Genomic DNA, 16,041 nt, shown 5'->3' on the forward strand with positions numbered 1-16,041 from the left:
TCTCTACACAAATTTCCCTGGGCAACCTCATCCATAGACTCCAAATATTTATCTCCAGTCCAGATGTTGCTTTTAAGCTCCAGTTCTGAATTTTCCATTTCCTCCTAGGTTTTTCTAATATGCATTCCAAATCTGATCTAAAATCAAACTCATTACCTTTCTCTCTGCTGTCTGCTTCCTATACACCTATGTCTTGTTTTCTCACTAGCTTCCCTTTCAGCTAATGACATCTCCCACTTGATCTAAGACTCAGTCATAATTTTGTCATAAACCTCTTTGCTTCATAAATCAAACTGGACACTTGAATACGCCTCCTTCCTCCACCCCCAGTAGTAATGCAATATGCAATAAAATTCTGATGGGCCACATCCACCCTCTGAAAATATTTTATAGGGGATAGGAACCTTCCTAGCTCTCAATAGATGGAAAATGATTCCCTCTAACAGTAGAGGGCTTGGCTTTGGGAATGATATTCTGTTAGCTAAAGAAAACTTAATTCCACTGGTACAACTGACACCCTCACAAGCCTCTTCCACCCTCAAAATCTATCTCAAATGCTGACAGGTACCATAGCAAGCTCCTAAGGGTCTTAGTCCACCTGGGCTTGTCTATAAATATCAGTAGGGCCCCTATATTCCTTATTAACCACCACTCAGAGCAAGTAAAAACATAGAAGATGGAATTAATAATTATTAAGAGGCTACTATATACTAGGAATTATGCTACATTTTTACATATATGAGTTCACTTAATCCTCACATCTCTCTGGGGGTACATATTCAAATCCTATTTTACAAATGAGGAAATTGAAGCTCTGAAGTTAAAATGGGCAACCTGGAATGTGTATGGAAAACTCTAATGAAACAGTGAAATTCCTTTGAGAGCCCCTAAAAGCCTTTGAAGATGCTGCCAAGTGAGAAAGCTGTGAACCATTTGTGAATCTATCACTGGTAAAACAGAAATGGCAAAATCCTTGAGAGACTAAAAGTGGATGAACCAGACTAGCAGAAAAAATATACAGGAGAGAACCACTGTAAAAGGATGGTACCAACTCTAAGGGTAGAGCAGACTTGAAAGTAGTGGATTCAGCAAATAAGAGGGAGTTTTGGGACAATAATTAAGATAATTGGCTGTGGTACCAGAGTAGGAGTAGGCCAATGGGCTATTAGTCAATGATATGGTAGGAATAAGTCCAAACACAAACATAAAAATATGTAGAATAAAACTCTTTTGTTAAAAGAACATCCCATTGGGTATAAATGAATGAATGAATGAACTCAAGCTACATAGTTTCAAAGAAGGGATGCAAAAAGACATACCAAGCAAGGGCTAACAAAGACAAAGTAGGTGAAGAAATACTAATCAGACAAAATAGATACAATCCTCTAAGAAGATATTATGCCATCATACTTTATGCAGCTAGCAACATAGCTTCAAAATATGTAATGCATAAACAAAGAAATACAAGGAGAAATGGACAAATCCTTGGTCATAATGTAAGAAAATAACAAGTAAAACAACAAGACAGGACCTAGAGACTCCGAATAATACAATTAATGAGCTTATCTAATAGGTATATATAGAACTATATACTCAACAGAAAACACAGTCTTCAAATGCACCTGAAATATTAACAAAGATCAAACAAGAATCAGGCAAAAACTTCAAAAAACAGATATCACATACATTCATTGATCACACTGCAATAAATCAGAAATTAACAACAAAAGAATACATAGAATTACCTTCTACATAACTCTTAGGTTAAAGAGAAAACTAAAAAGGAAATATCCTATTTAAAAATGAACAGTTAAGGGGGAGGTATAGCTCAAGTGTTAGAGCACATGCTTAGCATGCACAAGGTCCTGGGTTCAATCCCTAGTACCTCTAATTACCTCTCCCACCCCACCAAAAAAATAATTAAGTAATACAATAATAAATAAAATATTAAAAAATGAACAGTTAAGAGTATTATTTTTCAAAATTATAAGATTATACCCAAGAGATACTTAGAAGAAAATGTATAGTTTTAAATATATCTTTTTAGACAGGGACAACTGAAAATAAATGAACTATACCACCAAAAGAGACATAATCAAACAGTATGTACAAATAAAATTTAAAAACGGATCCTAAATGTGATTTAGCCTCTAGATCCAACTACCAATTTGTAGGAAATACAAAGGAAAGAGAAACATATTAAAGAATAGATAAACAAGATTATACTGTATAGCACAGGGAAATATATACAAGATCTTGTGGTAGCTCACAGAGAAAGAAAATGTGTAATGAATATATGTATGTTCATGTATAACTGAAAAATTGTGCTCTACGCTGGAATTTGACACAATATTGTAAAATGACTATAACTCAATAAAAAATGTAAAGAAAAAACTATATGAGGATGCAATCAATGAAGTTCAGACTACGAGAAATCCTACAAGACAACCTGTTTTCTTTAATAAATAAATTCTAGGAAGTTGAGGGGTAAGGAGAGATAGAGAGATACTTATAGGTTAAAAGAGACTTAAAAAAATAAAAATAAAAAAAATAAAAGAGACTTAAAAGACCTACCGAATAATAACAACATGTGGACTTTGTTTAAATCCTGATCCAAATAAGTAAAATCAATGAGACTTGGAAATTTGAAAGCTGACTAGATATTTGATAATATTGTCATTATTATTAATTTTTAAGAGATTATATTTTTAAAAGAGTTCTTATTTTTTTCAGATACAGACTGAAATAAATAAAGCCATATGTCTGGGGTTTGCTTCAAAATAATATCACAGGGAAAAAGTGGTTAGGATACAGATAAAACAAGACTGATCATAAATTGGTCACTGTTGAAACTGTGTGACAGGTACATGGAGGGTTCATACCATCCTGACCTCTTCTGAATATTCTTGAAAAGCTTTACAAAAAAGACAATGAAGTGAAGAAAAGAAGAGAACTAAGCTTTCAACTCAGGAGGCAATAAAAAGAATACAATAAAACAAAATAAAACAATCTGGGAGGAAGTCAATACCTGAGAGTAAAAAAAATAAAAAGGGGGAAAAAAGTAAAATAACAAATCTGTCAAATATGATAGAAAAAATAGAGAAGATATATAAACAAATGAAATGAAAGTAGAAACATAATTATAGATATCAAGGAGATTAAAAACAAAGTAAATCTATATGCAATATTATACCAATAAATTTGACAATCTAGACAAAATACATAATTTTCTAAGAAAATATATATTACCAAACACTGGCTCAAGATATAGAAAATCAAATCTTCAAGAAAACTTCAAAGATAATTTCCATGTTATAGAAACTATACCAGAGCACAGAAAAAAAATTGAAAGCTTCCCAACTCATTTTATACATTTGGCAAAACTTCAAACCAAAACAAGAAGAACATACATACAAAAAAAGTTGTAGGCTACTCTCTCACAGGAACAGATATATAAATGTCAGAACAAATATATAAATTGGAACATGGTACATGAAATCCTGCAATGCACAGAAAGAATAATTTATCATGGTCAACTGGGGATGATTCAATGACAGAACATTAATTTTTACAATTCATTCTATCAATAGGTTAAAAAAAGAAAAACTACATGTTCATTAATTTCTAATCAATGATAAAATGCAATACTCACTTCTTATTCTAAAAATACGTAATTCTTAGCAAGCTAGGACTAAAAAGTCACTTCTTTAACTTGATAAAGGTTATCTGCCAGAAATGTACAGTAGACAAAGGTGAAACACTAGCAACATTCTGGTTAGAGCAAAAACAGGAAACAAAAGATGAGAATGGCTATTATCATTGGTACTATTTAACCTTATACTGAAAAGAAATGAGATACAAATGTTGGAAAAGAAGAGGCCAAAGTGTGTACTTGAAAATAATGTGAATACCTACCTTGGAAATCCAAGAAACAAAACTGACAAATTATGAGAAACTAAGAGAGCAATTTGGCAATGTGGTTAGATATAAGACCAAAATTTGAAAATTAATACTTTTCCTAAACAGGATTAGAAAATAAAATAGAAAAAGAAGTATTCAAAATAGCAACAAAAACTTTAATATTCCAGAATAAGCCTACCAAGATATGTGGTGTAAAAATTACATTAAGAAAACTACAAAGCTTACTGAAAGACATAAAGAAGACTTGAATAAATGTGGTGAGACCATGCTCCTGGATGGGTAGGCTCAGTTATACTTAGTCTATAAATTGAATTCAGTTCTCAATAAAAATCCCCAAAATATTTTTCATAGAACTTGATAACCTGAGTCTAAAATTCACCTGGAAGAGAAAATATTAAGTCAGTTCTGATGTAAGAAAAGTGAGGGGAAACTTCCCCTCCCAGAGATTAAAACATACAATAAATTAGACTTATTAAAAGTTTTAAGAATAAACAAATTCACTAATAGGGTGGAATAGTGTCCAGAAATAGACAAGAACACATATGGTCAGCCCAGTACACCAAGACACTAAGTCAATTTAGTGGGTAAACGACCTTCTTTTTACTAAGTGGTGCTAGAAGAACTGGATATCCGTGGGGGATGAGGGATGATCTTCAACCCCTATCTCACTTTATAACCAAAAACTAATACAACATAGATTACACAACTAATGTAAAAGCTAAAACAATAAAGCTTCAAGTAGAAAACATAGGAAATTATCTGCATGACTTTGAGTAGGCAAAGATTTCTTAGATAGGATACCAAGAATGCTAAGCATTAAAGAAAAAAGTTGATAAACTGGACTTCACCAAAATTAAAATGTTTGCTTATCAAAGATATCAAAAAAGATATACAAGCCACAGACAGGAAAAAAAAATTTGCAACATACGTTATCTGATGCTTGAATCCAGAATATATAAAGAACTCCCACAAATCATCAATAAAAAGATGAATAACACAATTTTTTTAAATGGGCAAGAAACTTTAAGACTTCAAAAAAGAAGATATATGACTAGACTGTAAGTATATGAAAAGGGGCTCAATGCTGTCATCTTGGAAATGCAAATTAAAACCATGATGAGATGCATTTGACATCCACTTCTAAGATAACATCTATCTTTGTTTATGAACTTGTGTGATAAACTGGAACTCTCATATATTGCTGGAGTATAAAATGGTACAAACCATATTAGAGAACGGTTAGGCACTTCCTCATCCAATTCAGCAAACACCTACCTCTTCCACTCCTAGGTATTTACCCAAGAGAAATAAAAATATATGTTAACAAAAAGACCTGTACATGAATGTTCATCAGGGCAGCCTTATTCATAATTACTAAAAACTGGAAATAACCCTAGTTTCCATCAATAGGAGAATGGAAGAACAAATAGTGGTATAATCATATAATGGAATATTATGAAGCAGTACAAAGGAACACATTATTAATCAAAGAAAGAACATGAAAAAAACCTCCCCCTCCAAACCTTATGTTGAGCAAAAGAAGCCAGACACGTGAAAAATGGTATGATCCCATTTATATGAAGCCTACATGTAAAATTAATCCATGGTGATAGAAGTAAAGTGGCTGCTTAAGGTAGAATATGGGAATGGTGGACTGACTGGAAAAAGGCACAAGAGAACTTTCTAAGGGAGATGGAACTTTTTTTTTATCATGTTTTGGGTGGTAGTTATATGAGAGAATACAACTATTAAAACCCAAGAAATTGAGCATTTAAAATATGTGCATTTTATTATATATAAATTTTACCTCAAGAAAAAACTATATAGGAAGAAACACTTAAGACGTGAATGAAAAGATTAACAAAGTTAAAAAATGAGACTGAGAAAAATATATGCAATATGCGTAACAAGGGATTAATATCTAGAATATATAAACAACTTCTAAAGTCAACAAGAAAAATAACAAGAAAAACAAGAAAAAGTCAACCTGAAAGGAAAAACAAAAAACAAAAAACACAACAAAGGATGTGAGCAGACAATTCATAGAAATGAAAGCGAAATGGCCAATAACTGAAAAGATGCCCAATTTCACAAGTAATTGGGGAAATACAAATTTCAAAAACTAATATGCAATGTTTAAGATAAGCAAAAATAAAAAAGGTCAATCATATCCAATATTGTCAACAGTACAGGGAAACATAGTCTCATATATTGTAGGTGATGTGCATACTGGAATAGACATTTTGTAGGACAATATTTAGCAGTATTTAAAAATCTCAAATGTTTATACCCTTCAAACCAGCAATTCCTCTTACAGGTATATAACCTAGAGAACACTCTCACTCGTGTATCATGTGCAAGGCTATCGACTGAGGTATCATTTTGCAATAGCCAGGAACTAAACAACTGAACTAAATGTCAATCAAAACAGGAATAGTTAAATAAACAAGGTAGACTTTGTATACTGTGGAATCCTAGATAGCAGTTACAAAAATGAGGTAGACTTGTATACTGATATAAATTTCAAACATATATTGTTGAAATAAAAGCAAGTTGAAAAACCATATATGCAGTATGATAGCATTTATCTTTAAAAACAACAGGAGAACATACACACACACACACACACACACACACACACACACACACAGACATACAGAAAAACATCTTGAATGCTACCCACCAGGCAGGTAAAAGTAGTTACTTCTAGATTAGGATTAGGTGATAAATCAAGGGGGATTTTATCTTCATCCGTATTGTTTATGTTTTTATACTAGAAATTTATTCATGTATTAAATACATAAATAAATTTAGAAATGCCAAAATTTTAAAAGGCATATAACAAATGTATTACTAAATGTACATATACATATGTGCATAGAAAACTATCTAGTGATGATACACACCAAACTTAATAGCCATGGTCAAACAAGAGCCTAGCTGAAAACTTAAAAGGAAGATCTGGGGAATGAAATGTCCATGGGGGACTTTAAAAAGCTCTGATATATTTCTGGAGAGCTAGAAAACTGTGTGCATGCTCAGGAAAGACCTGAAAAGGTTAGGAAAGACCTAAAAGGCCTTCATCTTGTACCTCTGGCTGACTTTGAAGCCCTGCTCAAGAAGTAAATACAAATACTAAGACAGAGTTGTAAAGAGCCTGAGCGTTGAAGGCAAGCCCCAACATATACACAGAGCCTTAGAGAAATGCTGGAAGAGTTGCAGGTTCAAGGCATTTAAGGAAATGAGACCAATCATTAGCTAACCACTAAAGTAAGTGAGCAGACACTTCTGTGATCACAAACTACAGGGAATTAATAGAGTTGGTCCAGTAAAGTCACTAAACGAAAACAAGTTAGATTTATTTTAGGAATATAAGATTTGTTTAGCATCCAAAAATCAATTAGTACAATATACCATATCAACAGAAGAACAAAAATAATGTGATCATGTCAACAGATGATGAAAAAACATTTGACAAATTCATGATAAAAACACTCAACAAACTAGGTATAGAAGGGAATCTCCTCAACCTGGTAGGGGCATGTATGAAAAATCCACAGCTAACATCATACTTAACAGTAAAAGATTGAATGTTTTTCCCCTAAGGTCAGGAACAAGACAACAATATCTATTCTTGCCACCTCTATTCAACATTGTACTGGAGGTTCCAGCCAGGACAATTAGGCAAGAAAAGGAAATAAAGGTATCCAGACCAGAGAGGAAGAAGTAAAACTATCTCTGTTCACAGATGACTATCTTGTGATCTACCTTGTATATAGAAATCCTAAAGAATCCATTAAAAAAACTATTAGAAATAACAAGTTCAGCAAGCTTGGAGACACAAGATCAATACACAAAGCTCAATAAACAATTTGAAAATGAAATTAAGTAACAATTCCATTTACAAAAGCATTGAGAATAATAAAATATTTAGGAATAAATTTAATAAAAGAAGTGTAAAACTTATGCTCTGAAAATTTTTTTAAATTACTATTGAAAGATATTAAAGAAGACCTAAATAAATGGAAAGACATCCGATGTTCATGAATCGAAAGGCTTGAAAGATGCCAATGCCTCCTAAATTGATGTACAGATTCAATAAAATCCCTGTGAAAATCCCCGCTGGCTTCTTTGCATAATATGACAAGCTGATCCTAATATGCATATGAAAATGCAAAGAACCTGGAATAGCCAAAACAGCCTTGAAAAAGAACAAAGTTGGAGCACTCACATTTCCCAATTTCACAACTTACTACAAAGCTACAGCAATCAAGGCGGTGTAGTAATGGCATAAGGATAGACATATAGAGCAATGGAATAGACTTGAGAGTCCAGTTGCTTCTTGACAAGGATGCCAAGACAATTCAATGGGTAAAGAATAGTTTTTTCAACAAATGATGCTGGGATAACTGAGTATCTACGTGCAAAAGATTAAAGTTTGGACTGCCATTTACACTATATACAAAATTAACTCAAAATGGATCAAAGACCTAGATGTAACATCTAAAACCATAAAACTCTTAGAAGAAAACAAAGGCATAAATCTCTGTGACCTTGTATTAGGCAATAGTTTCTAAAGATATGACACCAAACACACAAGCAGCAAGAGAAAAAATAGATGAATGACTTCATCAAAAAAATTTTAAGATGTGTGCTTCAAAGGACACTATCAATAAAATGAAAAAAAACCCCAAAGAATAGAAGAAAATATTTGCAAGGCATATAAATGATAAGAGGTTAGTGTCCAGAATATATAAAGAACACACACAACTCAACAATAAAAAGATAAATAACCCAATTGTAAAAATAGGCAAAGAATCTGAATGGACATTTCTGCAAAGAAGATACACAAATTGCTGATTAGCACATGAAACATTATTAGCAGTCAGGGAAATACAAACCAAAACCAATATGAGACACCACTTCATACACATTAGGATGGCTAAAATTAAAGACATGATAAAACTAAGAATATGGAGAAATTAACAATCGTTATATATTGCTGGTAAGAATGTAGAATGGTATAGTTGCTATGAAAAACAGTCTGGCAGTTTTTCCAAAAGTTAAACACAGAGTTGTCATATGACTGAGCAATTCCACTTAGTTATATACCCAAGAGAAGTGAAAACATACATCCAGATGAAAACCTGTACATCAATGCTCATAGCAGCATTATTCATAATAACCAGAAGTGGAAACAATCCAAATGTCCATCAACAAATGAATGGATAAATAAAAATAATATATTAATGTAGTGGAATATTGTTTGGCAATAAAAAGGAATGAAGTACTGATGCATGCTACAACATGGATGAACCTTGAAAAGATGTAAGTGAAAGAATCCAGCCACAAAAGATCACATATTATATGGTTACATTTATATGAAATGTCCAGAACAGGCAAATCCATAAAGACAGAAAGATTAGTTATTGCCTGGGGGTGGGGTAGGAGGGGTGGGTAACGGGGAAAAATGAGTGACTGCTAATGGGTGTGGGTTTCTTTTTGCGGTGATGAAAATACTCTAAAATGTATAGTGGGGATGGTTATACAACTTTGTGAATATACTAAAAAATCACTGAATTGTACACTTTAAAAAGAGTGAGTTTTGCAGTCTATTAATTCCATCTTAATTTTTTTAAAAAAGAAATTTAAACAGTTACCATATGATCCAGGTATTACACTCCTAGGTGTATACCTAAAGGGAAATTAAAACATCTATCCACACAAAAACCTATACAAGGCTGTTCATAGAGCAATATTCAAAATAGTCCAAGTGGATATTACTGACGAATGGACAAACAAAATGTTGTATATTTGTACAATGGAATATGATTTAGCAATAAAAGGGAATGAAGTAATGATACACACTATAAGATGATCCTTGAAAACCTTGTGTTAAGTGAAACAAGGCAGTCACAAAAGATGTCATATTATATGATTCCATTTACATGAAATAGAGGTTAGTGGTTGCTGAGGGCTAGAGAAGGGGGTGGGAATGGGGAGTGACTGCTAATGGGTATGAGTTTCTTTTGGGGGGTGATGAAAATATTCTAAAATTAGATTGTGGTGATGGTTGCACAACTCTGAATAACTAAAATCCATTGAAATGCAGTTTAAATGGGTGAATTTTATAATATGTGAATTATATCTCAATAAAGCTGTTAAAAGAAACAATTCAGAACTGTACACCTAAAAAAAAGATTTTAAAAAGGCACAAGAACCTTTGAAAATAGTCTTAAGAAAGCTAAATCTCAAAGTACAAACATAGAACAAAAAGGGCACTTTTAAATACATTCAGAACAAAAAGCTGGAGGGAGAAATAGGTCTCTGCCTTGTGCTAGCAGTATAATACTGATAAATGACAAAGAGGTAAAATTCCTCAATTACCATTTCTGCTTCTGCCTTCTCAGTCCCCAAGAGGGAACTGAAGCCCAACAGGAGTAAAGAGGTAGTAAGTAAGAACTCAACTATTTTAATAAGAGTTCACATATCTTGGACCAGATGAATTATAGCTGAGGGAACTGAGAGTAATTTCAAACAAGAATGCTGAAGCTATGTCAATGATATTTGAGGAATCACAGAGAAGGATGTTCCAGAAGACTGGGCAGATGTAATTTCAATTTAAAAAAAAAAAAAGAGGTAAAAGTTAATTCCATAAATTACAGACCAGTAAGTTTGATATAAGTCTTCTAGATTATTACAGGGATGGATTATTACAGGGACGGCTTGCAAGAGCCTAGAAATGGAATAAGCACTAGAAACCAGCTTGAATTCACTAAGAAAAAGTCAATTTAGGCTAATCCTTATTTCTTTTTTGTACTGTTACTAAGCTGGTCACTATGAGAAATATGATAGACATAGTATATCTGGACTTTAGCAAGGCATTTGATGAAATCTTTTATGAGATCCTTAAGTACAAAATTGAGAAATGGGAGCTGGTTGTTAATTTTTGTTAGATAGATTAATAATCGCTTGAAAGACCATTCCCAAAGCATGCAGATTACCAAATCACTATCATGCTAGACAGAGGTTTCTAATAGCATACACCATGGGGTTCTTTTAGCCTTAGGAGCTTCATTATTTATCTCCAACAACTTAAAGGAAGATATGGAAACCATGCTGATGAGGTTTATAAGTGACAACATCTGGGAAGGGCAGTGAATACTTGAGACGACAGAATCAGGATATTGATTTTAATTATAAGTAGTTGGGGGTAAAACAAAACAAAACAAAAACTAAAACTTGCCTGGGCCAGATGAAATCAAACCAAGGGCCAGATGCAAATTTCATACCTAAATTAAAAAATGAGTGCAAGGGAAAGAAACAATTTTTCACTATTTCTGAAATTAGCCTCAAGCTTGAATTGTAGCTACTGTTAGAATGTGATCTGAAATGTCCCAGTCAAGACACCAACAATAGCAATAAAAGGACTAGAAGTTTTTATCAACAACTGTGGCCTTAATTACTCTCACCTTCTTTTAGACGATCACCTTCAGCCTTGGTTTTCTTCTGTCTTTCTGATCCAGCAAGGTCTACAAGATGCAGCTTGGAGCGAAAACTGCTATTCCTGTGATCACAACAGGACCCAGTGAGAATGGTACACAAGCTAGAGGGTAGCTCAATAGGAAAGCTCACCTGCCAGCTCTCACCTTCTTTCAAGTCAGCCAAAATGGCTCCATTTGTTACTAGTATTCAGAGTACTGATGCCTGATCATTTGTCATATCAATTGAAGAAGCAACCTATTAGTCAACCTTAGTAGAACTAATGTTAAAAATCTTGACTCTTTAAATTGTAACTTACTTGTCACTTTTCTTTCTTTGCTCTATGGAGATTGTAAAGATGGCATGAGATCGGGATGACTGGGAGTTCATAGCTGTGGAGGCCACAGTCCTACAGTTGTTGCCCTGTTCCAAACAGGAAACGGTATCCAGGGCAACTAAAACAGTCTTCTCAGTAAGTCCCACAATCTAATTCAGAGAAAGGAAAAACTCTCTTATGATTCAACTTCAAACACTTCATCAGAAATATAAGGAATAGTGGTTGAAAACAATACTGCCTTGATGTTCTAGTCATGCTAATGTTATGCTAATGAGGACCATTTTAACTAGCAACTCTGTGATCACTGCAAACCAAGGTTTCCAATCTCCGCTAGGGACCTAAAGTAAGGATGCTAATCAATACTGGAGCTAGAGAAGATCTCTAGATTTTAGGATAGCAATGGATAGGTGCCTTCCAGGGAGCCCCAAGTGAAGGAAAGCTTTGGCCCTAAGGACAGCAAGAGCAACACAAATAGCTACGGTATTTCTCTTTGCTACTTTCTCCTCCGTGTGACCCTATATTCCTCCTGATATCTCCGACCCATTTTATACCTAATTTTCACCAGGGGAAATAGCATGTTACTGTTTCCATTGGATTAGGAAGCCAGGAAAACAGGGTCCTAGGCTTGGTACTGTATCTATCCAGGAGAATTTATACAAGTCAAGAGGCTCTTGGAGGCTCTGGAGATTGAACTAGAGGATTAGGAAGTCCCTTCTAGCCCCAATATGCTATGATTTTATTACTCTATAGCTTCCAAATCTACATCTGTTGCCCTGATTTTTAGTCCTTTATTTCAAATTGACTGCAACTTACACTTTGAAATCAGTAAATGATAAGCCAAAATCATCTTCCTTCCACCACCACTGATTCTTGCCACCATTTCTCCATTTCTGTTAAGATCTCTATTCTCAAAACCTCAGATTCACCTTCAGTTCCTCCAAATCTCATCTATCACCAACTCCGAGTCATTCTTCTTTTGAATCCATTGCTTCCTTTCCCTTTCCACATCTACTTGCCTAATTCAGGCCCATATTACTTCATCCTTGAAAAATAAGGTAAAGTTTCCCCACTTGGCCTTCCTCGTCCTCTTCTTTCTCTTTTTCAATCCATTCTTGTTTAGTCTTCTGAAAATCCTGATTCCTAAAATGTCACCAAACTCCTAAGCCTTGTGCTAGATAATGATAGTACAAAGAGACTTTAAGATACTCTCCTAACCTCCCAGGAGCTAACTTAGTTGGAGGTATACACACAAGATAAAAACTTGGTAAAAGTAGCCACCACAGTCCTTCATTTGGCAGTATTAAATAGCTTACATACTATTCAAAGGGATAAAAACTAAGCTCTTTAGTCCAGTTTCATAATCTGGTCCTAACATATCTCCTATTACTCGCCAGCCCATATCCTTTAATCCAGACAGACTGATCTAGTCTTATCATCCCCATGAGTATATTTTCTGCTTTCCTGTTTAAGCTATTCCTTACTACAAATATACCCTTACTGCCTTTCTCTCCGCATCCTTACATTCCATCCATCCCATCTGAAGAGTGTTTACCAACTTGTCCTTACCCACCTCAATCTGAGTCAGAAACTCACACTTCTCTGTATTGCAAATTTCACCTCAAATAATGCTTGGGACTTAATTCCTGCCTTAGTATGGGGGGCATATAAAAGATCTTAGAACTGGGTTAAGGGCCAGCTCGGTACCAACCTTCTTTCTGGTGAAAGCATGCATATTACCCAGGTTTCTTATCCCAACTATCCAAATTATCTTCCTGTATTCCATGTTTATCAGGCTTTCAAAATAGGTCTGATCCTTCAAGCCTTGCTTTAGTGCCTGGCTAATGACTTAATGACCCAGAAGGAAAAAAAATTTCAGAAGCACAGGCACCTGCCCCTCAAGCACCTGTACCCTAAATTTCAACTTTCTATGCAGGGATGAGAAGGAGAAGAAGATGGGCAAGGTATTATTTTACCAAGTTCTCCTCAGTCTGTACTACCCTATTTTTATCCACTTCCAACATAAATTTTCCCACTCCTGAATACTCAAGCTGGTGCTAGAACCAAATTCTGCCTGTTTTCAACACTGGCTTCTGGATTTGGCCCACTCTCATATACAAAACTCCCAACCTTGCCTCAAACTTTGTTCAGCTACGGCCTCTCATCCTACATCTATCTATACCTTGTAACAGAAGCCTCTCAAATAAGTGATCTCTTCTTCCTATGGTACTTATAAGTTTAAAATTTTTTATATTATTTTATTTTTAAACTATCATCCCAGAGATCTAGCACAATGTCCATTACAGTGCTGTCCAACAGAATTTTCTATGACCATGGAAATGTTCTATATCTGTGCTATCCAATACAGTATCCACTAACCACATGCAGCTACTGAGCACTTGCTATGTGGCCAGTGTGACTAAGGCACTGAATGTTAAACTGTATTCAGTTTTAGTTCATTTAAGTTTAAATAGCCATTTGTGGCTAGTGGCTACCATACTGGAGAGCTCAGCCTCAGAACTCTGTAAATAGCTAATAAACACATAACTGATATTAGCATTCCCTCAAGGTGGGGAGAGTACAGCTCAGTGGTGGAGTGCATACTTAGCATGCACGAGGTCCTGGGTTCAATCCCCAGTACCTCCATTAAAAACAAACAAACAACAACAACAAAAAACTAAGCATTCCCTCAAGAGGTAACAGAAAGGTCTAAAACTTCCTTCTCTGCAAGAGTTCCCATCTAGGAATTCTAGATTAATAAAGGGAATTAGGACTACACAAAATCTGAAAGACTGAGATGGTAATAGTCATTTAAAACCACAGGGGCAAATAAAAGGAGTGTGAACTTCAGTAGTGGCCAACATTTTTTAATAACATCAAATGAGAGGCAAACACACCTTTATGCCTTCCTTAGGATCCTCCCGTATACTTATTTGAGGGGCTTTCTCACGAGATGGGCATAGAAGATCCAAGATTTCTTCATTGTAAATCTGGTATTATTGAAAACAAAGTGGTAAAAATAAGATGTTAACAGTGATCATTGAGGAGTGGTGGGGTCACAAGTGATTTTTTAAATTCTTTGTGATTTTCTCTATTAAATATTTTTTTGCAACAAATTTGTTGTTTTTATGATTAAGAAAAGGATTTTAACCCTGCACGTAATCATTTGATACTTAAAAGAATAAATTTATATATTACTTATACCAAAATTGAGACTGCTCTCTTAAGACAGTCTCCTAGGAATAGCAGACACAATGAAAAGTTACATGGATCCCAAATTCAGTTCTTTGATGGTGTCATAACAATGTCACCTTCACCAATTTTGTTGAAATGTAAGTAACAGGTCCTTAGTGGAGGGCGGAAATGGGAAGCAAAAAGGAGTAGAAATCAGTATTTCAACAGCAACCAGAACTTAAAGTACTAAAACAGTGTTTGCACATGGTAAGCACCATGTTTGTTTGCTATTATTGCTGTTGCTAGTATTTAATATATCAGGCTCCTAAGTTATTTTCACATTTGGTCAACTTGGACACAAGTGGGTTAATCAAGAGATTCAAGAAGGCTAATCTTAGGCTAATCTTAATGATGTTTAACTCCCCATCTTCCAACTCTACCTCATACAATTTATAATTGCATTCTTAAATTATATACATCTAATTACTGTTCTTTAAAGCTAAGACATCTTATCACTTCTATGGAATTAACCAGCTAGTTTCCCAGAAGCTGTAAGTTTCTCTGAATATGTGTTTTTGGTGCCATGAGGCTAAATATAACTGGTCAATCTACTTGTAATACTGATATATACTAGAATGAAAATACGCACAAAGGCAGGGACTTTAACCTGTTTTGTTCACTGATACATCTCAAGTACCTAGAACAGGGCCTGTAACATAGTAGGTAGTCAATAAATATCTGTTGAACAAACACACTCTACTGTCACTTATGCATCTCAGTAATTCATCCAATTTTTCTAATATTCTTCATGGAGTGGTAGTATTATCACTCAAACCTCAAAACAGTAAAGGGATAGCAAATATTTCTCTACAGACTCTACAGGGGATCAATAATAGAGGTCAAGTTGGAATTAAAGGATTCCTATCATCTTTTTATATGGCAATGCCAACTGCTCTAACAATCAAACAGACTATTCTGACAACAAGGAAAGAACTGGGTGGGAGCCAGATCTAACTGAGCCAGTAAGTTTTCTCTATCAATTTATTAAAATGTAACTTACTAAAAATGCAATTTATTAATTTGAGTCATGCCAGGAAAAATCTGATTTGTATTTATTTTTCTACCCAAAG

The 16,041-nt window shown here is 34.4% G+C and overlaps 1 protein-coding gene across 2 annotated transcripts in view; it reads right to left on the bottom strand.

The window, feature by feature from the left end:
• KIF4A (kinesin family member 4A) overlaps window positions 1–16,041 on the bottom strand; it is a 101,796-nt gene that overhangs the window by 81,678 nt on the left and 4,077 nt on the right. For both annotated transcript variants that reach the window (XM_010973625.3, XM_074359621.1), the window contains exons 5-7: window positions 14,635–14,727; window positions 11,723–11,889; window positions 11,394–11,488 (exon numbers count right to left, since the gene is read on the bottom strand). In XM_010973625.3, coding sequence (XP_010971927.1) covers window positions 11,394–11,488; window positions 11,723–11,889; window positions 14,635–14,727 — 355 coding nt within the window. The remainder of the gene's footprint in view (window positions 1–11,393; window positions 11,489–11,722; window positions 11,890–14,634; window positions 14,728–16,041) is intronic.

The sequence above is a fragment of the Camelus bactrianus genome, chromosome X (genome assembly GCF_048773025.1).
Source record: "Camelus bactrianus isolate YW-2024 breed Bactrian camel chromosome X, ASM4877302v1, whole genome shotgun sequence".
NCBI classification, from domain to species: Eukaryota; Metazoa; Chordata; class Mammalia; order Artiodactyla; family Camelidae; genus Camelus; species Camelus bactrianus.